A 22,522-nucleotide genomic window follows, 5' to 3' on the forward strand; every position below is an offset into this window, starting at 1 on the left:
GTTATGATGACAGTGGCTGTTTTACCCATCATACGAGCCGCAATACTTTCATAATTTGGGGCTTGGAGTTCTCGCATCAATTCTTCCGTTGGGGTGTTCAGTTCCACGTTGTGAATCGCACCTCGGCGCGAGTTGTGGGGCGATGCGATATAGATGTGGACAGGGTAAGTTCTGACATTAAGAGTTGTTTCGTTAATGCAGTGGAGATTTTCCGTCGCCGAGGGGTCATCACTGGTTATTATAGCCTAGTTCTTTTTGTTGTTTTTTTATGTTTACTGTAGCGGCGCGAGCCTCTGCAGCGGTCAGGACCGCTGAAACGCTTAGCGCGTCGTGAAGCGTTCGTGGGCTCCACTCAGGTAGGAAACGGCCTGTTGGCGGACGCAAAATGAGCGTTTCAACGTGCTGCGTACCTTGGGAATGTTTCGATACTCGGGTGGTCCATCCATCAGCGTCGGTGACGAATTTCTGGGCCATTACTGCTGCAAGAGTGCGGACTTGACGGTAGGCCTACTCTCACAGTCGTTAGGGCTAGTTGGGCGCCCTGCCAGGTCCGTGACAAAAGCACAGAAACTCGCAGTACGTTGGTCCGATCACAACAGAAGTTGGCCAGAATGTTCGGACAATGTTCTAGAGGAGCTGAGCTGTGTCTGAGGACTGGTCCTTGTCGAATAAGTTGGCATTCGGGTCTCTCCTCTGGAGCGATGCGAAGGCACGTATGCTCGGACAGGAGCGACGCTCGCGTCCTACTTGAGAGAAATGTTCTTCGAGGACGAATTTGGAACTTCGTGTTGCGCCTGCGATAGGTTGTGGTTCCGCTCCAACGTCACAAAAGCGCAGTCGCATCACTTTAACACGCTACGTCAAGCATTCCCCGACGAACATGTCACCACGTTTGTGCAGTGCTCCATAGGCACCTACTACTGGAGGGGGGGGAGGGGGCGCTCCGGGGCCCGAGTCCCCTCCAGACGGTTCCGGGAGGGGGGGGGGGGGGGGGGGGCTGAGCCCCCTCCAGCAATGTTGAAGCCTACCTCCTCCCACCCAACGTGTCATTGTCAGAGTTTTCTTACCCACACCATTTGAGGTTTCTTTTGACTTGCCTCGACCTTTTCACTTAAAATTTTATTGTGACTGATAGATTACTGCATCATTGTTGACGCGGACGCGCACAGATTTTAATTCATACTCTACTTTATTTCTGCAAATCTTGACAATAGGAGAAAAGGCGCATTGGAAGTACCAGTGGCAGCTGCCTCATCCGTGTTTTCTCACTTCGCCATTGTTTCAAATTTCCACTGGAAGCACCATGCACCTACACAATATATTTAAATATATACACAGGAAAAAGCTTTTATACTTTTAAAGAGAAGGAGGTAGTCAACAATTATTTCTAAAGATATGGATAGCTTATACCTAGAGAATGAATATGTTGCTGTATGTTCGCCTCGCTTCAAAATGCTTTGCGTGCTTTTTTGACTCTTAAAGGGAAGCTGAAGAGTTTTTCAGAAAGAATGAGTGAAGAGCTGTGCGTAATGGTTTTCAACCCTCCATATTCGAATATCGCATCGAAATTGAGCGAAAGAAAGCGCAAACAGATTTTATTTCGACGAACAGCGCAGCAGCAGACTCGGGCAGCTCGCGCGCCTCGTTTCCGCCTGTGATTGGTCGGGCGCCTCGTGACGTCAACATTGGTGTTCGTGCGGACCGGCCGCTGCCGCCACACATGCAGCACGGTGCAAGGTGGTTTGGCGAGACGGTAACGGTAAATTTCGAATGCTTGCGTTTCTCTGAGGCGTTCGGCGTTGCTCTCTGCATGTATATGTAGCCGGCCTCTCCAAGAAGCAAAATATGCTGGTAGCAAGCAGTACTTTCGACGCGAACGAAAGCGAAGTGTTAGCATCTCCTCGTGTTAGAAATGTTCTTTGATGAGTATGTTTTTGCAAAGCTGTATTCAGCGATCCAGTGAGTTCGTTTGCGGGCAAACAACTGTACTGTTATGTTCCTGCATGCCTCCTCGTGGAACGTTAGGAGGGATGAGATCGTCGGCATTTGTGCGCTGCCCCAAAGCTTTTGGCAATCTACACAGACGGTTTACATGCGGGAAAAATTTTCCGGCTCTTGTAGCACGTGTAGTGGCCTTCATCAGCGCGTCATCCGCACGCTACTCGTAACCGGAGCCGTAAAGGCGGCGAATTCTGTCAGCTACACATGAAAACTTTACACTCGCACTGCATTAAGGTAGCTGCATGTTGGCTGTTTCACAACACACGTGCAATAGAAAATTAACGGCGGTTTGCGACGAAACCTGCGTCAAGGGTGGGAGATGAACATGTACATACCTTCCGTTCAGCATGCTAACACGAAGGAGCTAGCAATAAATCAAAATCCCGGTTTGGACGAGTTCGTGTATTCATAAGGTCTTCCAAGACCAGTTACCATCCGTCCGCCCGTGCGTTCGTTGCCCCGACCTTTTCGCGCTGCGTTTAGAAAGCCTGCTAGCAGAAAGTCGTACTCTCCCTCATTCACGCATTATTGATAAACTCTAGTAGTAATCATCGTCACGGGAGTGGTTAGAGCACAGCAGTGTTGTTCTTGAGCGCTTGAAATTCTTTCGATTCACAGCAGCCTCCCACTTAGCTGCAAGCTTCTTGTCTTGCGGGGGGTAATGGAACATCGTCGCGGCCGCTGGTGTTCGTGCAACCGTAGGCTGCACAAAACGCCGGCATGATCGGCCCACCACTTCAATTGATGCTGCGCACGTCAAATACCACTCTACATACGCACAAACAAAGGAATGCAGGCTCGAGCGAGGCAGCTTATGCCGGCACGCACGCAGAAACAAGCGCGGTCAGGCACGGTCGCGGAGACTGCGAAGGAGCGGAACACCAGTGCTGACGTCACTACGCCGCGGTTTCCGGTCTCCGCTCGCATCGTCAGCGTCAGCAGCAGCGCGCGGCCCTCGACGGGGGGCGGAGCGACAGCGCAATTTTAATCGGCGATTACGTCGTTCCTAAGTAAAAAATCCTGCCCAAAATTTTACATGCATGGTGTATAAGGTTGCCGGGTCCGTATATGAGTGTATTATTGAATTCGACAGGCTCTTCAGCTTCCCCTTTAAAAAACCTGTAGACTTTAGTGACCCCTTCGGTAGAGTCTCTTGAACGGCATGTGAAATGCAAGTGAATGATGTGTCTCAGTCTCGCCTCTCTTTCCAATAAGCACAGCTAATGACTCATTAAAAAAGAAACACTTCTAATAATTTACAACGTTTATTAGGGATGGACGCATCGTCACTTGCATGCAGAGGTCATAAATATATACCAGGTGTTTCAAATAATTATCCTGCACCAAGATTTTCAAAAAAAATTTTATGCGTTACTCGAAGAAAACCTAGTGCATGTTGTTTCCAGTACAGTGGAGTAGCCGCCAGTAATTTTTTTCGTTACTGAGATTTAATTCGGTAATTTTAATTAATAACTCTAGACGTACTATCATAATTATCAAAGTGTCAATGATCATTTGTAGGCACAGCCAAGGGACATCTAACTCCGGTATCTTCAGCGACGTACTCATCGCGTACAGTCGCGATCAATATGAAGGTGACCGCTCGAGCGGCGACCGAAACTAGGAGCAGCGCCACGTTACGTCATCACCGTCAGTCAAGAGGGAAACATGAGATAGCTTCCCTCTCTCTCTTTTGCTGTTGCCTGAGCAGGTGTCACTCCCGTCTGGCAACTCGCAGCTTTTCGTCACCCTTCACGAGATAACCTGCGAATTCATTTTGATTGCCTTATCAGCTATTGCACAGAGGCGTCATTGTTAGCCAATGTATGCATGAGGCAGGGACGCGCACACATCATTGCCATGAAACGGTAACAAACACAAAAATGTGTCGAGTTAGTCTTGGGGGTAGCGGTTGCAGCCTGTACGAGCGTAAAAGGGGAAGAAGGCAGCGCAATTTTTATCTTCGCAGTTCCGAAATCGGCCGCTATGCTGCTTGGAAGGCTCGCCGGTCGCAGCTCGAGCGATCACCTTCAAATTGATCGCGACTGTACGATTTTTTTTTCCGACTGATAAATAAACCCTACGAAATATACGTGTCTGCGCTCCCACCTGCATCAAAATCAGCGCCTTCGAACAGCCTCCTTCTGAGTTAGGTAGAACGAAATGAAGGAAATAAAGGAAAAATCACCGCCCAAGCACTCCGTACAGGTGGCTAACCAGCGAAGCTGAAACGTGCGGCCCCGGTGTTCATCAGTGGGCTAATCCCGACGGTTAATTAAACGACGGCTTGGTAGGCGGCTGGATCCCCGGTACGCAGTTGCTGCTTGCGCTCGCCTGCACGAGACTGTTCTTGAACCCGGGCTGCAGCCTCGGGGCGGCTTAGGCGAGCTTGCTCCCGGTTCTGCTCGCGGAGTTACTGATCGAAAGCTGCCTGCTCCGCAGTAGTACGTATGACGCGTCGCTTACCCGTGTCAGAGTCGGAGAAAAACTGCTGCGCGCCCACCCGGCTGCGACGGAGAGCAACGACGTCACTGCTGGCGCAGCCAATTGCGCGCCTCTCGCTTTTCTTTTTTCCGCGCATTCGCATGGGGTTGCGCCGGAGGAGTTTTCGGCGTACAGGCGACAGACAGACGGACGAATCGGCTAGCCAAATACAGCTTCGCTGCAAAAGAGCGCAAAAACTGACGCACACGCACGCGCGCGCGCACACACGCACACGCACACAAAAGCCAGTGCTTTTGCCAGAGATCATTTCTGATCTGTCTGTTTGATATGAGACGAACTGTGTTGTTGTTAGCGTTAGTAGTATAGTTCGTAGTAGTAGTAGTAATAGTAGTAGATAACGATGGCGGTGATAATGCCGAAAGATGAGGACGATGATGATGACCTCAAGAACTCTAGCGCATTTCCCAAATGGAGGACCAGCCAATAATCGGGCCGAGCGAACAAAATGCATTATTGGCGATACATCTTAAATGATCCATAAATGAAACCAAGAAAAAGGTACAACGAAGTTACTGAAAAGTCCAACAAGTAAGAAATAACTGTAGTGCGCTGGAGTAAACAAAACTCCTAAAAGGAGTCACGTAAACAAACTAATGCCAGCACAATAATCTTAACAACAATTTTGCCGGCCGTGGTCGCAAAGAAAGCTTCCCATGACAATGCACAAATTTCTGTGTGATGCAACGTAACATTGCTGTTTTTGTTCCTTTGCACATGTGGCAGTTATCCACCGTGGGGAATCGGCCATGAATTGGGCGGTTCGCACAAGATGAGCAGAAGCAGGTTAGAAAATAAAAATTGTCTTACTGGGGAAAGACAATATATAGCACGATGCTCAAAGTATAGAACGGTCACCATACTGGAGAGAATCGATAGCTTATTGAAAAGGAATAATAATAATTTCCATTTGGTGTCCTCTCGATTCTTCTCCTTACTATTTGTTTGTTTGCTTGTTTTTCTCTCTCCTTCGGTGTTCTCGGTTCTTCCGTTGCGTTTCGTCTCTCAGCTTTAGGTGGCCCCGGTAGCACGAATAACTTCCTTCTTTTTTTCTCCCTCCATAGGTTTATTCGCCGAGGAGGACAAAAACTGTTGTCTACACAGTCGGCGACGACTTCCGACTTGCCGAGCGGATCCGAGTAAATCTCGTGCGATCCCCCCAGAGAAAAACGTTCCGCTCGCTCCGTTAATATTCTGCCGCGTTACCGAGTTTCGAAAAGCCTGCTCGGCGTAGATAACGCCGGAACGGTCACAGTGTTTAGCGAAACGAAGCGGGCTTACATAGCGCAAACAGCGGCGCAGTTATACTTATTGCATATAAGTCGAGGCGCGAACCAGCTCAGTGTGCTCGCGCTATCACGCACTTCTAACGAGCAGTTTTAGACAAGGTGACAAACGCGCTTGCCACGACGCTCCCAGGGACCCAGAGTTGCCACGTTTGCATTTTCTGCACCAAGCTGTCTCGTCGTAGTGACTGGTCCAAAGAGCAAGTGTGATCAGCTGCCAAGCTGTTATAACAACGTGGTATCGGCACCGTCAGGTCTCACTGGGAAAAAAGAAGTCCGTGCTCGAATATCGTGTGCCATGGATATAGCTCTTGAATATATCAGGCCATGCGGGCTTCAGCAGCCGACATGGTGTGGAATTCTCTAAATTTGCGGAAGCACTATATGGTTCTCGAGCACTAACCATCGACCTCTCTTTATTCGTCAGTGCTGTTGTTCTTGTTGTCGTTGTTGTTTCAAGACATACCGCCTGTTCCTTCTTTTATTTGCTTGCTTTCTTCTTTCGATTCCGGACAGTTTTGTTGGTATCACCTGTGGCAAATAGTATAATTCGAATTTTTCAGCCACATCTTCTAAATTATCAAACTTTACATGCAGAGCAAATCATGTTTAATTATTACTTCAAGAAATTTATACTATCTAATTTCATTTAAGGGGTGTATTAGCATGTTCACCACTGAACTTCATTTAAGCTCTAGCCACATGTACTGCGGAGCAATTCCTATAACAGTTAATTAGTTTAACGTAATTTAGTAACAGCATCTTCAGAGAGGGAGAACGACAGTGAGAGTTGTCCTCCAAGTAATATGTGTCCAAATCATGCGCCCTGTTCAATTAATCCACCCGAAATGCAAGTACCGGATAGCAAGTGCAGCTCTCCCAATTATGGGTTTATTCATCCTATAATTGGGCGAATAAAGCTAAATGCTAATAGAAATGCAATTTCTTTAGCAGAAATGCAATTTCTTTAGCAGATATGCAGAATTGGCGAAAAGTCGACACCGTGAGAAAGGCTCAATTTTATGCTACAAGGACAGGAAAATGTATCGGAGAGCATCAATTTAAAAGCATTTAAAAAATTCAAGAAAACAAACAAGCAAATTTAACAGGGCAATCAGTTGAAATCAACAAACGAGGCTCCAAAAGAAATAATGAAATGAGGAGGGGACAGAAAACTTGAAGGAGAAAGCAAGACAAAGTAAGATAGAAAATGTACCAAAAAGATCAAAACCCCTTTCTTAAAGAAAGATGGTCGAACGCGCAGCTTTCCCCCAATGCAAACTGCAATGCAAATTTTTCTAAGAGTGCAGTCTTAAAAATACACCCTTTGGGGCTTGTCTTGTCCCACAACAATAATCGTCATCTGTCTTGCCCGCGTTTCCTTTCTTTAGTGCTGCGAGCCCGGTACTTCCCAGTCACGAACGGCTTGCGCGTTAGCAGCATGACAGAGCATTCTCGACAGGATAGTGGCGAGCGCGGAGTTTCCAAGGAAGGAAACGCAAGCAAGGCAGATGACGATTATCGTTGTGAGACAAATATACACACCAAAGGGTGCAACCGTTTTATGAGTGTAAACTGTCCCCGCAGGGGCGTCTGCGTCAGCAGGCGTTTGGTGTGTTGCGACACCACGGACCCGAGCACACGAGGGTCGGACCCTCCCGCGTGTAGCCGTGCGCGGCTTAGCCGTGTCTGGGGAAAAGGGGATCCTGGGGGTTGAGCCGATGCTGGGTGTTTGGACCTTTCAGGCCCCCCGGCGGAGGCAACACACCCCTTTGGCCTCTGCTTCACATAGACGGCACCCCCGGACTGACCCACCCGGGGGAAATCGGTAGTTGCCTTTTCCTGTCTCTCTCTCCCTCCAGTCTTCGTCTTTCTCTTACTTTTCGTCTTTCCTGTCTTCTCCTAGCTTCCGCTTACTTCCAATTTTTCCAGGCAGCAAGGGTTAACCCTGTGTGAATAACCAACCTAGGTTATCTCATATTTGGTTATAGTGGTAATGTACAGCTGGCGCTTGCAGGCCGTGTCTCACACGCCCTGCAGCGCCCCCTTGTAGGACTCCACGGTGGGTGGCTGGCGTTACTGCCGAAATTACAATCTCCTATGGCTACTTCCTTTCCCCTACTACCTGATCGCTCCCTGAAGAGGGGGCGCACCGATGATGTCTTAGAATTTTTCGCCCGTCAAAAAGAAACTTTTCCACGCTTCCACGTAGTCCACTCCGAAACACCAAACAAACCCGTACGAACAATCTCACCATTTCTCGTGTCTAAGTCTCTCACCCAAGTTTTTGGTACAGGTTACAAAGCATCCAGAATGGCAAGCGGTGATCTCCTCTTGGAGCTCCGAAACAAGAAGCAATATGAGAACCTACCGAACCTAGTATCATTTGGCGACGCCAAAGTGACAGTAACTCCGCATCGTACTATGAATACCACCCGTGGCGTAGTCTCCGATGATGATCTCTTGGAGCTGACTGAGGCTGAGCTCTTGGAGGGCTTCAGTGAGCAGAACGTCGTGAACGTTAAGCGAATAAAGATGAGGCGTGACAACAAGGAAATACAGACCAAACATTTGATACTAACTTTTGGCACAAGTGTCCTGCCCGAGTCCATCGAGGCCGGGTATATCAAGCTCCGTGTTCGGCCATATATCCCTAATCCCCTGCGTTGCTTCAAATGTCAGCGTTTCGGTCACAGCTCTCAGAGCTGCCGAGGCCGCCAAACCTGCGCTAAATGCAGTGCTAATGAGCACACTTCTGAATCTTGTGAAAACTCTCTCCGCTGCGTAAACTGTGAAGGTGAGCACGCTGCATACTCGCGGTCGTGCCCATCTTGGAAGAAAGAGAAGGAAATAGTTACGATTAAAGTAAAAGAAAACATAAGTTTCAAGGAGGCACGCAGGCGGGTATCGTACCTGCCCAAGAAAACCTTTGCCGATGTGGCGCGTCAGGGGGCAGCGTCACAACGGCCTCCGGCGGCTGTCCGACCCACAGGCAGTGAGTCGGCAGTTACGCCATCTGCCCCCGCGGCGGTTGCAGCTAGCGCTGCTCCGTCGACCCAGAATGAGGGACCAACGACCCCGAAGGTGGCCGCCGCCGAGGCTGTCCCAACCTCCCCGGCCCCTTCCAGCGCTGGCAACAGCCGGCGCAGCCAGATCCCTCAGGGAGCCCCATCGACCTCCGGGCTGGTGGGCGCAGGGGTCTTGCCCTCCAAGGCGGGACTCTCTCGGGAAACATCTCGCTCGCAAGAGCACGTGTCCGGCGCCTCACAAGAGGCAATGGACACTACACCCATCCTCAAGGCGCACCAAGCGCCTAAGGAGCGTCGAGGTTCCCTCGAACGCTCCAGAAAGAACAAAACCCCTATTACAGGGCCTCGAAAGGGCTCTGTAATCTAAGGCATCACTTCCGTTTCCGTACACACAGCACTAATTTACATTAAATATGGATACACAAATCATACAATGGAACGTCAGAGGTCTCCTTAGAAACCTTGATGATGTACAAGAACTGATCCACCAACACAATCCAAAAGTGCTGTGTTTACAGGAAACACACTTAAAACCACAACACACAAACTTTCTACGACCGTATGTCACGTTTCGGAAAGATCGCGATGATGCTATCGCATCATCGGGCGGTGTTGCCATTTCTATCCATAAGAGCATTGCATGTCAACTTTTACAGCTACAAACGCCTCTCGAAGCAGTGGCGGTTCGAGCTGTACTCCTAAACAAACTCATCACCATTAGCTCTCTTTACATACCCCCACATTACAAATTAACGAAACATGAATTCCAATCCTTTATAGATCAATTGCCAGAACCTTACGTTGTACTTGGCGATTTCAATGCGCACAGCTCCCTGTGGGGCGACTCTCGTATAGATGCGCGAGGTCGTCTTGTTGAACAGTTCCTTTTTTCCTCTGGTGCGTGCCTTCTGAATAAGAAGAAACCCACATATTACTGTCTTGCAAACAATACCTTTTCTTCAATAGATCTGAGCATAGTTTCTCCGTCCATACTGCCTGAACTAGAATGGGAAGTTACGAATGATCCTTACGGAAGTGACCACTTCCCCGTACTACTAAGAACACTTAAAGAATACGAATATCCACCACAGGCTCCTAGGTGGAAGATAGACACAGCAGACTGGGAGAGGTTCCGAAACTTAACTAATATATCATGGGATGACATGTCTTCTTTAGAAATCGACGCTGCTGTGGAGTACTTCACAGCCTTTGTAATAGATGCGGCATCTAAATGCATACGTGAATTAAGCGGCTCGGCATGCAAACGGCATGTCCCGTGGTGGAACAATGAATGCAGAATCGCACGTAGAAATCAGAACAAAGCGTGGGGGTTGCTACGCGCTTCGCCCACTGCAGAAAATCTTGTCAACTTTAAGAAAGTAAAGTCCCAAGGCAGGAGAACCCGCCGACAGGCTAGAAGAGAAAGTTGGGAGAAGTTTTTATCAAGTATAAACTCTTATACAGATGAGGCCAAAGTATGGAACAAGGTAAATAGAATTATAGGGCGACAAACATATTCCCTTCCTCTGGTAAATACACAGGGCGATACACTGCAAGATCAGGCAGACTCACTTGGGGAGCACTTTGAGAGCGTATCAAGTTCAAATCATTATTCGCAATCCTTCCTGAAATATAAGCAAATAGAAGAACGTACGCCACTAACAAGAAAATGTCGAGTGAATGAGCCTTACAACCGTCCATTTAGTATTGCCGAATTAAGAGCTGCCCTGAGCGCATGCAAGAGCTCCGCACCAGGATCTGATAGAGTCATGTATGAAATGCTCAAAAACTTACACAATGACACGCAACTTACACTACTCACACTTTTCAACACCATCTGGAATGCAGGGTACCTTCCAACCGCGTGGAAGGAAGCCATTGTGGTCCCTGTTTTGAAACAAGGCAAAGACCCTTCCTCAGTGGCAAGTTACCGCCCGATAGCCCTCACAAGTTGCATTTGTAAAGTGTTTGAAAAAATGATAAACCGGCGACTCATTCATTTCCTTGAACAGAGCAAAATGCTTGATCCTTATCAGTGCGGCTTCCGAGAAGGGCGCTCCACAACTGACCATCTTGTACGTGTAGAAGCAAATATTCGGGACGCATTTGTGCACAAACAGTTTTTGTTATCCATATTCCTAGATATGGAGAAGGCGTATGATACGACGTGGCGTTACGGAATCTTAAGAGACTTGTCGGAAATGGGCATCCATGGTAATATGCTAAACCTCATAGAAAGCTATTTGTCCAGTCGTACATTCCGGGTAAAAGTCGGTAATGTACTCTCGCGTCCTTTTACGCAAGAAACGGGTGTACCCCAAGGAGGCGTGCTCAGCTGCACACTCTTCATCGTGAAGATGAACACGCTTCGCGCTTCATTACCACCTGCAATCTTTTATTCTGTCTACGTGGACGACATTCAAATAGCTTTCAAATCGTGTAACCTCGCAGTCTGCGAGAGACAGGTACAGCATGGCCTGAACAAAGTGTCAATGTGGGCAGACAAGAATGGGTTTAAGATAAATCCTAACAAAAGCTCTTGTGTTCTTTTTACAAGAAAGAGAGGACTTATCCCAGATGCTTGCATAGAACTGCGTGGACAACAGATACCTGTAAACAAAGAACACAAATTTCTAGGTGTCATACTTGACTACAGACTCACCTTCGTCCCCCACATTAAACATCTCAAAGAAAAGTGTCTAAAAACAATGAACATAATCAAACTTCTATCCCAGACTACGTGGGGTAGTGACAGGAAGTGCTTAATGAATCTCTATAAAAGCCTCATTCGATCACGACTAGACTATGGCGCCGTGATTTACCACTCTGCCGCCCCGAGCGCACTAAGGATGCTAGACCCAGTCCATCATCTAGGAATCCGACTGGCCACTGGCGCTTTCAGAACGAGTCCCATACAAAGTTTATATGTAGAATCAAATGAGTGGTCACTTCATCTGCAGAGAACATACATCAGCCATACATATTTTCTGAAAGTCCACTCAAACCCCCAACATCCCTGTTTTAGTACCATTAATGACATGACATGTGCTACACTCTTTCGCAATCGTCCGTCCGTAAGACAGCCTTTCTCGCTGCGTGTGAGGGAGCTTAGCGGGGAAATGCACGTTCCACTCCTCGAGCTTCGCCTAATGCATCCAGCCAAGCTGCTACCTCCTTGGGAGTGGCAGCTCATACAATGTGATATATCGTTCGTGGAAGTCACAAAGCATGCCCCAGAGATTGAAATCAAGATGCATTTCCGGGAACTGCAGCACAAATACTCCTGCACGGAGTTCTACACAGACGCATCAAAGTCACACGACGGGGTATCCTATGCAGCCGTCGGTCCATCCTTCTCGGAATCCGACGTACTGCACCTGGAAACTAGTATCTTTACGGCTGAGGCCTACGCACTGCTGTCGGCCGTAAAGCATATAAATAAATCACAACTCCAGAAATCAATTATATATACGGACTCCCTCATTGTTGTGAAGGCCTTGATGTCTTTCTGTAATCACAAAAATCCAGTATTTATTGAGCTCTACTCCGCACTGTGCAAAGCATATATATCTAACCAACATGTGATCATATGCTGGGTGCCTGGACATAGGGGCATCGAGGGAAACGTTCTAGCCGACCAGATGGCCACATCAATCTCATTGCATGCAGTTAATCCTACTGCTTCGGTCCCTGTCACAGACCTGAAGCCTTTCTTAAGAAGGAAACTACGAAAGCATTGGCAACGCATGTGGGATGAAGAAATAAATAATAAACTGCATGTAATAAAGCCACAGTTAGGTTTTTGGCCTCCTGTGTCAAAATCCCGCCGTACAGATGTCCTATTCTGCCGTCTAAGAATAGGGCACACTTTTGGCACACATAACTTTTTACTCACGGGAAACGAGCCTCCAAACTGTGGTAGATGCGGGGAGAGGCTGACCGTCCTCCACGTCCTACTGGAGTGTCGGGAAGCCGAATCCGAAAGAAAAAAACATTTTCTCGTAGCATACCGGCACCGCATCCCCCTTCATCCTGTTATGTTACTTGGTCCAGAACCACTCTTTGACAGCAACGCCGTCCTAGGTTTTTTGAAAGATGTTGTGTTGCATGTTATTAGCCCCACACGTTCGTAGCGCTTCCTCTCTCCAGAGGATGCCGCTGCGATAATTATTTTGAATAGCACATGCCTCTAGGCCCTTGTGGTTCAAGGGCTCTGGCGAGGCAGTAGTGCTGTAAGCAATTTACCATCTCGCATATTTTAAACAATGCATCATTCTTTCACGATGGATTTTAATGTTCATGGTATTCGTCATTAGTCATCGCCATAATTTTATAGTACATAGATTTTACGCTTTTACAGCGACTATTTTTAGGCCACTTTACAGCCAAGTCACATCTTCCATAATACATCGTTAACACTACCACCTGTCATGGCGCTCTTTGGCCAAACCTGGCCCTTGCGCCAAAAAACTCCACACATCATCATCATCATGAGTGTAAACTGTAGCTGTTTAAACGCAGATGTGTAAGTCGGCTTTCCTGTAGTGCGTTTTCGGCGCTCGCGGACAAATCAGTGGGACATAGAAAGCTTCGCTTTAAAGTATTCCGGCAGAACCCATCTCACGATGAGAACAACGGCGTAGTGAGATTAGTTGTAAAGTAATGCAACGACCCACCGCATTGACACCGCAAACATACGAAGTGAGAAATCGCACTTGCCAACCTCAATACCAAATAATACAACGACACAGTGTGTCTTGTTGCAATCACTCCACTGCAGTTGAAGCCACGTAATATCCCTAGCATCCTTACTGCAGCTTCGTTACCATGGCTATCCAGCAAGTAACCACGCTCGAGGCGGAGGTGTAAGTTATGAATGGGGCGCTATCGCTCCGGCATGCCTATTTAACGCTTCATAAACCCTTTGCGTCCCCTTGCCACATCCATTCAGGGGGAATGGCCTAGCACATACAAATCTCACAAAAGCAGGAGTTCGGGCACATACACAGTGGTTTTTATACGATTGACCCACATTGTATTCTTTAGGCCAGACCAAAGCCGGCAGCAAAGCTATTCTATACCCGGTCACACACCCAGTGACTCACGTTGTCTGCTCGGCACGAGAGCAGCCAACACATACCTAGCGGCCCAAGCTAGTAGACAACTTGGATCACTAGGTGAGAGGTCAGAAACATGCTGAAAAGTGGGTGAAGTGCCCAACGAACGCTGTTCGCGTTGATAATATTGTCACAGTCTGTAATGTAGGAAGAAGAGGACGCTGATGGTGGCCTTGGAGACGACGAATAAGAGTTTAGTATTATCACTGCTCTACGCTTGTTGGCTCAGCCATTAAAAGCCATCTGTAAATAGACGCACGCTTCTTCCTTCCCGTAACATCATTGGTGGACGTGCTGGGTAATCACTTGTGCAAGACGGAACTCCGCAGCGCATGTAACCTGGCCGCCATGTCATCCGAAGGAGAGAGTTCAACCACGGCCCCGTCGTCACCACCGACGGTCATCTTGGCCCAGCCTCGCGACCCTGGCATGTTTTCCGGGATCGACAACGTTGACGTCAATGACTGGTTGCAGAATTACGAACGGGTCGGCGCACACAACAGGTGGGATAACACGCTTATGCTGGCTAATATTATATTCTACCTCAAGAAAACAGCACGGGTCTGGTTCGGAACACATGAAGAAGAGATTACGAGTTGGGACCAGTGCAAACAGAAGCTTAGAGATTTGTTCGGCAAGCCCGTCGACCGCCAACGTGCTGCGAAGAATGACCTTGAGACCCGTGTGCAGACGTCCACTGAATCTTACGTGGCGTATATACAGGACGTCCTCGCTCTTTGCCGCAAAGTGGATAACAATATAGCAGAGGCAGACAAGGTCAGCCACGTTTTAACAAGCATCACAGACGACGCGTTTAACCTGCTTGTTTACAGGAACATAACAACGGTCAATAAGATCATAAACGAATGTCGCCGCTTTGAAGACGCGAAGAGCCGCCGCATAGTTCAACAGTTTACGCGTATACCTAATACCACAGCTTCATCGACGAGCGAAGACATTTGTCCACCGCGTGAGCCCACCTCCTGCGAGAACGTCTTACGTATCGTTCAGCGAGGAATCGAAGCAGCGTCTCCTGCCACGCCAGTGACGCAGTGCTTTGACGATTCCCGGCCGCTTGTGTCTCTCATTCAGTCGGTCATTCGCCAAGAACTTGCCAATGTGGGTCTTCCGTCCATCTGCTTCGCCAGCCGTCCTGACTTTGCTTCGTCTGCTGCCTCTGCCCCTGTTCACCGGAGCCAATGCGGTCCATATCCGAGCTATCGCAACCCGGCCGAATGGCGCACACATGACGATAGACCCACCTGCTTTTACTGTGAACGTGTGGGCCACATCTCTCGCCACTGTCGAAGTTCCTGGCCAGCCTACTCTCGACCAAGCTTTCCCGCCTACCGCCGCTCCCCACTGAATCCTCGCCCACCATCACTCTCCACCGAGGTTGAAGACGCACCTGACAACGCTCGAGCCACCGCGACCAGCCGCTCGCCATCACCACATAGTCGCCGCTCCCGTTCGCCCCAGTTGCGTCGCTCTCCATCCCCAGCTTACCGTCGCCGCTCGCCGGCGGGAAACTAACTGGGACAGCTCCTGGAGGTGACGCTGCACTAGAACCCCGGCCTGAAATTCCTCTGCTGACCCTGCCTACTAATCGGAACCTTCTGGACGTGGACGTGGATGGTTTGCCCGTTACAGCACTCATCGACACTGGAGCCCAAATTTCCGTCATGAGTGCGGCGCTTCGAACGCGCTTGAAGAAAGTACTTACTCCTGCTCCGACTCGACTGCTCCAGGTCGCCGACGGTGGAACTCCGGCTGTGCTTGGAATGTGTACTGCTCGTGTCAGTGTCGCCGGTCGCCACACGTCCGTTTTGTTTAGTGTGCTCGAACGTTGCCCTCACAATGTGATCCTCGGACTCGACTTTTTGGCCGCCCATTCTGCTCTGATTGACTGTTCTGCCGGTGTTGTACACCTTGACCTACCCCTACCTGTTCCCGTTGACCTTCCTGCTCAACCTCCAACTCAGCTTTGTTCCGCGGATTTTATACGCCTGCCATCTCTTGCAGCAACCTGCGTCTCTGTTTTAGCCTGCCCACCTGTACTTGACGGAGACTATGTCCTTATTCCTGCGACTTCAGTCCTGCTTTCTCACAATGTCTCCTTCCCACACACCATCGTTTCTGTTGCGGACAATCAGACATGTCTTCCCATCCTAAATTTCGGTGCCCACAAGTACTTCCTCGAGGCATGTCTCTTGCCACGTTGTCACCGACGCACGAGTGCCACATTTCCGCTCTATCTGCTGCGCCGTCTTCGAACAATGCTCATTCTGCGCCTTCTGCATCAGCCCCAACCGACGACTTTACAAAGGTGATTGCACCAGACCTCTCAACCCAACAAGCCGCAGAGCTCCGTGGCCTCCGACATTTTCGACCTGAACCATCGCCCTTTGTGTCAAACTACGGTTGTGAAGCATCGTACAAATACTGGCGATGCAGCACCTGTTCGCCGACGCCCATACCGGGTCTGAGCGACAAGTTATCCAGAGCGAGGTTGACAAGATGCTTGCCAAAGGGATTATTGAACACTCTTCCAGCCCGTGTGCATCCCCTATTGTTCTCGTCAAAAAGAAGGATAACAGCTGGCGATTCTGAGTTGACTATCGTCATCTAAACACGATCACCGAGAAAGATGTATATCCACTTCCCTGCATTGACGATGCTCTGCATTGTCTCCACGGTGCCACTTATTTTTCATCTATAGACCTTCGCTCTGGATATCGGCAAATTGCGTGGTTGAAATGGACCACGAAAAGACCGCATTCGTCACACCAGACGGCCTGTATCAGTTCCGGGTAATGCCTTTTGGCTTGTGCAATGCCCCGGCGACCTTTGCACGGATGATGGACATGCTCTTGCGTGGTTTGAAATAGTCCATCTGTTTGTGCTACTTGGATGACGTCATCGTGTTCTCTTCAACTTTTGCGACTCATCTTGAAAGACTTTAAACTGTTCTTTATGTTTTTCGCACCGCTGGCTTGCAGCTCAACTCGTCCAAGTGCCACTTCTGTCACTACTAAATAACCATACTCGGACACCTCGTCGATTCGTCAGGCGTTCGCCCCGATACCGCTAAAGTTCATGTTGTGCAGAATTTCCCCGTACCAACTTGAGCCAAAGATGTTCGCAGCTTTATTGGCATTTGCTCTTACTTCCGCAGGTTTGTTGAAAATTTCGCCCATCTTACCGTAACGTCCCCTGACTGACCTCCTGAAGAAAGACGTTCCTTTCTGTTGAGGCTCTGAACAAGCGTCTGCTTTCTCGCAGCTCATCATGCTGCTCACCACACCTCCTGTTCTCGCCCGTTTTGACGCCTCCACTCCGACAGAAATTCGCACTGACGCCAGTGGCTACGGCATCGGTGCAGTTTTAGCTCAACGCCAATGTGGACACGACCGCGTCATCGCCTACGCCAGCCGCCTCCTTTCTCCCTCCGAGCGCAATTACTCGATTACTGAGCGCGAGTGTCTCGCCCTCATTTGGGCGGTGGGCAAGTTCCGACCGTACATATATGGTCGACGATCTACAGTTACAACCGACCACCACACCCTTTGTTGGCTTTTCTCCCTCAAGGATCCCACTGGACGCCTCGGTCACTGGGCCCTACGGCTGCAGGAATACACATACACTGTGGTCTACAAATCGGGTCGTCTACATGACGCCGACTGCCTGTCTCGTCATCCCGTCGATGTACCGGACGGTTTAGTGGATGTCGCACCGATCTGCGTTCTTTCGCTCTCTGCCTTGCAAGACATTGGCGCTGAACAACGACGCGATGAGTCGTTACGCCCCATTATCGAACGCCTGCTCTCTGATCCGTCTGACCCATCCCTTCACATGCTCGTACCACAAAATGACATCCTGTATCGCCGCAACATGCACCCCGACGGGCCCGAGCTCCTAACCGTCATTCCGTCTCATCTGCGACAGATTGTACTGCAGCAACTGCACGACGTTCCCACCGCTGGACACCTTGGCGTCACGCGGACCTATGACCGAATGCGGCGACGGTTTTTCTGGCCCCGTCTCAACCGCTCCGTCCGGCGCTATGTTGGCGCGTGTGAGTCGTGTCAGCGCCGGAAAAGACCACTGTGCCTCCTGCCGGACTGCTGCAGCCTTTAGATATACCGGCCGACCCTTTTTTCGCGTTGGCATTGATCTTCTCGGACCGTTCCCTATATTAAATGATGGAAATAGGTGGATTGCCGTAGCTACGGACTGAAGAACTCGCGATGCCATTACTAGAGCCCTACCGATCAGCTGCGCTACAGACGTCACTGATTTCTTGCTTCACGACGTTATCTTGCACCACGGTGCACCTCGTCAACTTCTCACCGATCGCGGCAGATAATTTCTTGCCAAAGTCATAGACGACCTACTTCGATCATGTGCTACTACACACAAACTTACTACCGCTTACCATCCTGAAACTAACGGTCTTACAGAACGCCTAAACCGCACATTAACTGACATGCTAGCAATGTATGTTTTCTCCAATCATCGCGACTGGGACATTGCTCTACCATTTGTCACGTTCGCCTACAATTCCTCGCGCCACGACACAGCTGGCTATTCACCCTTCTATCTCCTCTTCGGCCGTGAGCCGACTTTGTCTTTCGAGACTCTCCTTTCGACCACACTCGACTCGCCGACAGAGTACACTCGGGATATCATAGCCACAGCGACCCAAGCACGCCAGATTGCCCGCATTCGTTTTTCTGCTTCACAGACACGCCAGAAGTGTCATTACGACCTGCGCCATCACGACGTGTACTACGAACCAGGTGCTCTTGTGCTAGTTTGGTATCCAACTCGGCTTGTTGGTCTTTCGGAGAAATTCCTCTCGTGATGCTATGGCCCTTACCGCATCCTTCGCCAGGTGACCCCTGTCACATATGAAGTGTCTCCGCTGGATGCCACTGCGCCTTCACCTTTCTCTGACATCATCCACGTCAGCCGTCTCAAACGTTACCTTTCTCAGACCGATGAGCCGCACCAATAAGGCGCTTTTTCTGACGGGGGTGATGTCACAGTCGGTAATGTGGGAAGAGGAGCACGCTGATGGTGGCCTTGGAGACGACGAAGAAGAGTTTAGTATTATTGCCGCTCTACACTTGTTGGCTCAGCCATTAAAAGCCATCTGTAAATAGACGCACGCTTCTTCCTTCCCGTAACATCATTAAAGCGGACTAACTTTAACGAGACTGGTATTTGTGCGGAAAACTTAGGATTTAGCGACAAACAGCTAATTTCGAGGCATTCAAGTCATATTGAATACGACTGGCAAGCTTGTGATGTGGGCCTATAATTTGTAAGAAATGACAACAGGGAAGACACGCACGAAGCAGACAACACGGCACTCACTAACAAGTGTTGTATTTCAGGAAGCAAAAGAACAGCGGTCGAATGCACAAATCCTTTCATTCGTAATTACGATTTGCCATTGTCCAGCTACAGGTTTCGATAAATATACGTCCAGCATTGGGATTGACTGAAATATGCTCTCACGAACGATTTTATTTGACAGTTGTATCGTAAGAGTTTTTTTTTTTTTATGAATGCTAACCTATAGCTTTTTTTTACGTCTTTTTGAAAAACATCCGTTATTACTGCGTGCCCATTCCATTCCGTGTCTTGTCCATGAACTTTTTATACACGCAAGCGCACATGGCCCGCCAGTGAAATCGGCGAAGGTATGTTTGAAGCCCTGAGGGAAGCGAACACCGGAGGAGGAAGACGCCTGGAAGGAAGGCGGTCGCAGGTAGAGAAGAGAATCGCGCCCCGGGGAAAGTTACGAAAGAGTGCGCTGAGCGCGCTGGGAGCGCGCGGCGAAGCAACGCCACATGGAGGAGTGCAGGCGGAGGCACGCTGGGTTGGCCTCTTCTGGCAATTGCTACGGGTTCTGTCTGCGGTAAAGACGTACCGGGTTCGTATCGTGATAAGATTGTCCGCGCACGCCGTATGCTGTATGCGCGAGTGAAAGTGTGCGACGGTGAGCCGACGATTGTGGCACTGTCTCGCCTGCGCAAGGGAGGAAAGCGTGGAGGAAGCGCGCTGTCTTCCGTCGCACGCAAGGCGTCGGAGGGAGAGGAGGTAAGGGGAGGGCGGGGCGTTCTACTCCGGCGGCTGGCGCGTATGGCGCGGCCGCGCGAGCCGTATCTTGAAAGCGATCTTCGATGCGTACAAAGTGTAGGCGTCTAGGCGCACTTAGAGCCGTTAGCTTCGTGTGCGCTATAGCACCCACACGCTTGCGCGCCACCGCGTTCACGAAGTGAAACGTCACCGTAACTTTTTTGCGCTCTTTTAATTTATCTCGTGTAATGAACCAACTCGCCGAGGAAACCGTATTGTTGATGCAATTATTGTTTCAGAGAATTAACGCGGTATTCCACTTGTATCACAAATATATTCGCAAATGGTCAGGCAGACTTTCCTGTGGTTACAGCACAGTTACGGCGACGACGATTCTGATGATGATGATGGCCCTCCGTTATGGCTCGCACCCACTAAGGGGGATAGGCCAACAATCGGGTGGCAGAGGGTAGATAAAGGAAATTCTTATTTGAAAACGATAAACGTAAAGTAAAATAATTACAAAAAAGGGGGATGTTGCAATAACTAAACTAGTATGCGAGCGAGCAGTCAGGCTAACTGAAAGGTGAATGTTAAAAGAGTCTACAAACAAGGAGAAATCAAGGTTAGTAAAGAATTTAGAGAAACCAATTTAGGTGAAATGGATCCAGATTTCATATCTAGAATAAAGATACTCAGTTAGCAGAGCAATCGTTTTGTTTCAGTTAAATAATCAAATCTACTGCGGAACAAGCTTTCCTCTTCCGATCACCACTTCTTCATCCTCCACCGGTGTGGGTATGCGCCAATGGGTGAGGTCAGCCGCGGCAGCTGCAGCAACCGGGCGCGCGAGCCTTCTTCTACCTCCAGGCAACGTCAGGCATTCTAGACCGCCAGCCAAGGGACAGAGGCCACCTTCGTCGGCGAGTGGAACGTGGTGGAGGTTCCTAAATGTCGGCCAACAAGAAGGACAACATCGAGGCCTGGCTGCAGAATGTGCGCCAGCCGCCCTGGATTCCCGACCCTTCGATACCACCCGTGCCCCCCGTGCCTGCCGTTCCGCCGCTGCGGGTGCCGCCGCTCATGCGCCCCTTTCCGGCCTTCAACGCCGAGAACGAGTACCGCGACCAGTTGCCCCTTCAACCTCAGCCTCCGCCGAACGTGGCGAAGACGCCCGAGTACCAGCGACCGGACAGGCACGTTGGCTTGAACGAAACGCGCGGATGAGTATACCGAATGTGTATGGCAGAAAGCTGGGCTAGTTGGATTTCTCATAGCTGATGCATTTTTGGCGCTTCGGAAGAAAAAAGAACAACTGGAAAATGCTTACGACCTATCTCATGCGCGTTTTCGTTCTTCGCAACAAGTTGCGATGCTGCCATGTAAAAAAAAAATAATAATTAGCCGACCATTACGATACTCCCTAATGCGAAATTTGAGCGCAGCTCTATGTGCGTTTTCATTTCGCGACATATTGGCTGGCGCGGACAATCTGTCTCGTGTGGGACGTTGCAAACGGAGCGAAGTGTGGCGCAGCTGCCTCGCTAATCGGGAGATCGCGAGAGGCAGCGCGTTAGCGACGCGTGGGTGCGACTCACAGCAGCCGCCGCAGACAGAAGCTGCGCTCATGCAGCGCTTTATTTCCATATGTGGTATCACTGGCGTCATCGGTGAACAAACGACGCGCGCTACTCTGGCGTCTAGCCCGTCTTGCGCGGCACTACGCTTTTCTTCTCACGCTTTCGCCACGCCCTCCTCCTCCTCTTTCGCCCTCGCGCTTTCTTCGCTATCACCGTCTTTCACCGGCCGCTGCGCCGCGCGTTCGCTCTTTCATCCTTCTCTGTGCTCGTTAGCTCGGTGCGAGGGACGCCGACGATCGCCGCAGGAACGGGTGGCTAAGAGCTTCGCTATAAGAATACAATTCGGTTCCGACACATCAAATGCGCGAACGATGGACGAAGGTCAAATACAACGACAGGAGTAGCGCTGTCTTCTGTTACGGATCTGTTGTCATAACAACAGAGCCACCGTAACACTGTTACCATGATTTACCCAATAGCATAAACCCACACTTTAGGATCTTAAAACAACAACATCCCAATCGTTGCTATTCTTACTTCACTCTATGAAGTCCTTATCTTCGGTTACTGTTATATGACGGCAGGTGTTTGTCGAATGGTCAACGTGTCTAAAAATTCTTTATTTTCGCTATCAACAATATTGCCGTCCCGCCATTTGATAAGCACGAAAAATATAAAAAGATGAATGTGACCTATAAAATCGGGCCTCACCGTATTGTGTTAAGCTGTATTATGTTTTCTTCTGTGTTGACAAAATATCTGTCGTGGTCTGTCACATTCTGATTAGTGGCGCGGTACATGGGGCCAGCATATATACGACGACTTGTAGATGATGCAGTCCAGCTCGAAGCATCAAATGCAACACTTAGTTCGGTCTAACGTATGAAAAATACTTGCCGACTGGCTCCCAGAACACATGG

At 49.5% G+C, this 22,522-nt stretch overlaps 1 protein-coding gene across 3 annotated transcripts in view; it reads left to right on the top strand.

The window, feature by feature from the left end:
• Nucleotides 1-22,522, top strand: part of LOC126541222 (multiple C2 and transmembrane domain-containing protein 1-like) — an 84,814-nt gene that overhangs the window by 4,067 nt on the left and 58,225 nt on the right. The window contains exon 1 of one of the 3 annotated variants that reach the window (XM_055076611.1): nt 20,507-21,222. The exons of the other annotated variants lie outside the window; for them this stretch is intronic. Within the exon in view, the coding sequence (XP_054932586.1) occupies nt 20,974-21,222 (249 nt within the window). The 5' untranslated portion in view covers nt 20,507-20,973. Of the gene's footprint in view, nt 1-20,506; nt 21,223-22,522 lie in introns of those variants that run through there. 3 annotated transcript variants of the gene reach the window in all.

Source organism: Dermacentor andersoni, chromosome 2, assembly GCF_023375885.2.
Source record: "Dermacentor andersoni chromosome 2, qqDerAnde1_hic_scaffold, whole genome shotgun sequence".
Lineage (NCBI taxonomy): Eukaryota > Metazoa > Arthropoda > Arachnida > Ixodida > Ixodidae > Dermacentor > Dermacentor andersoni.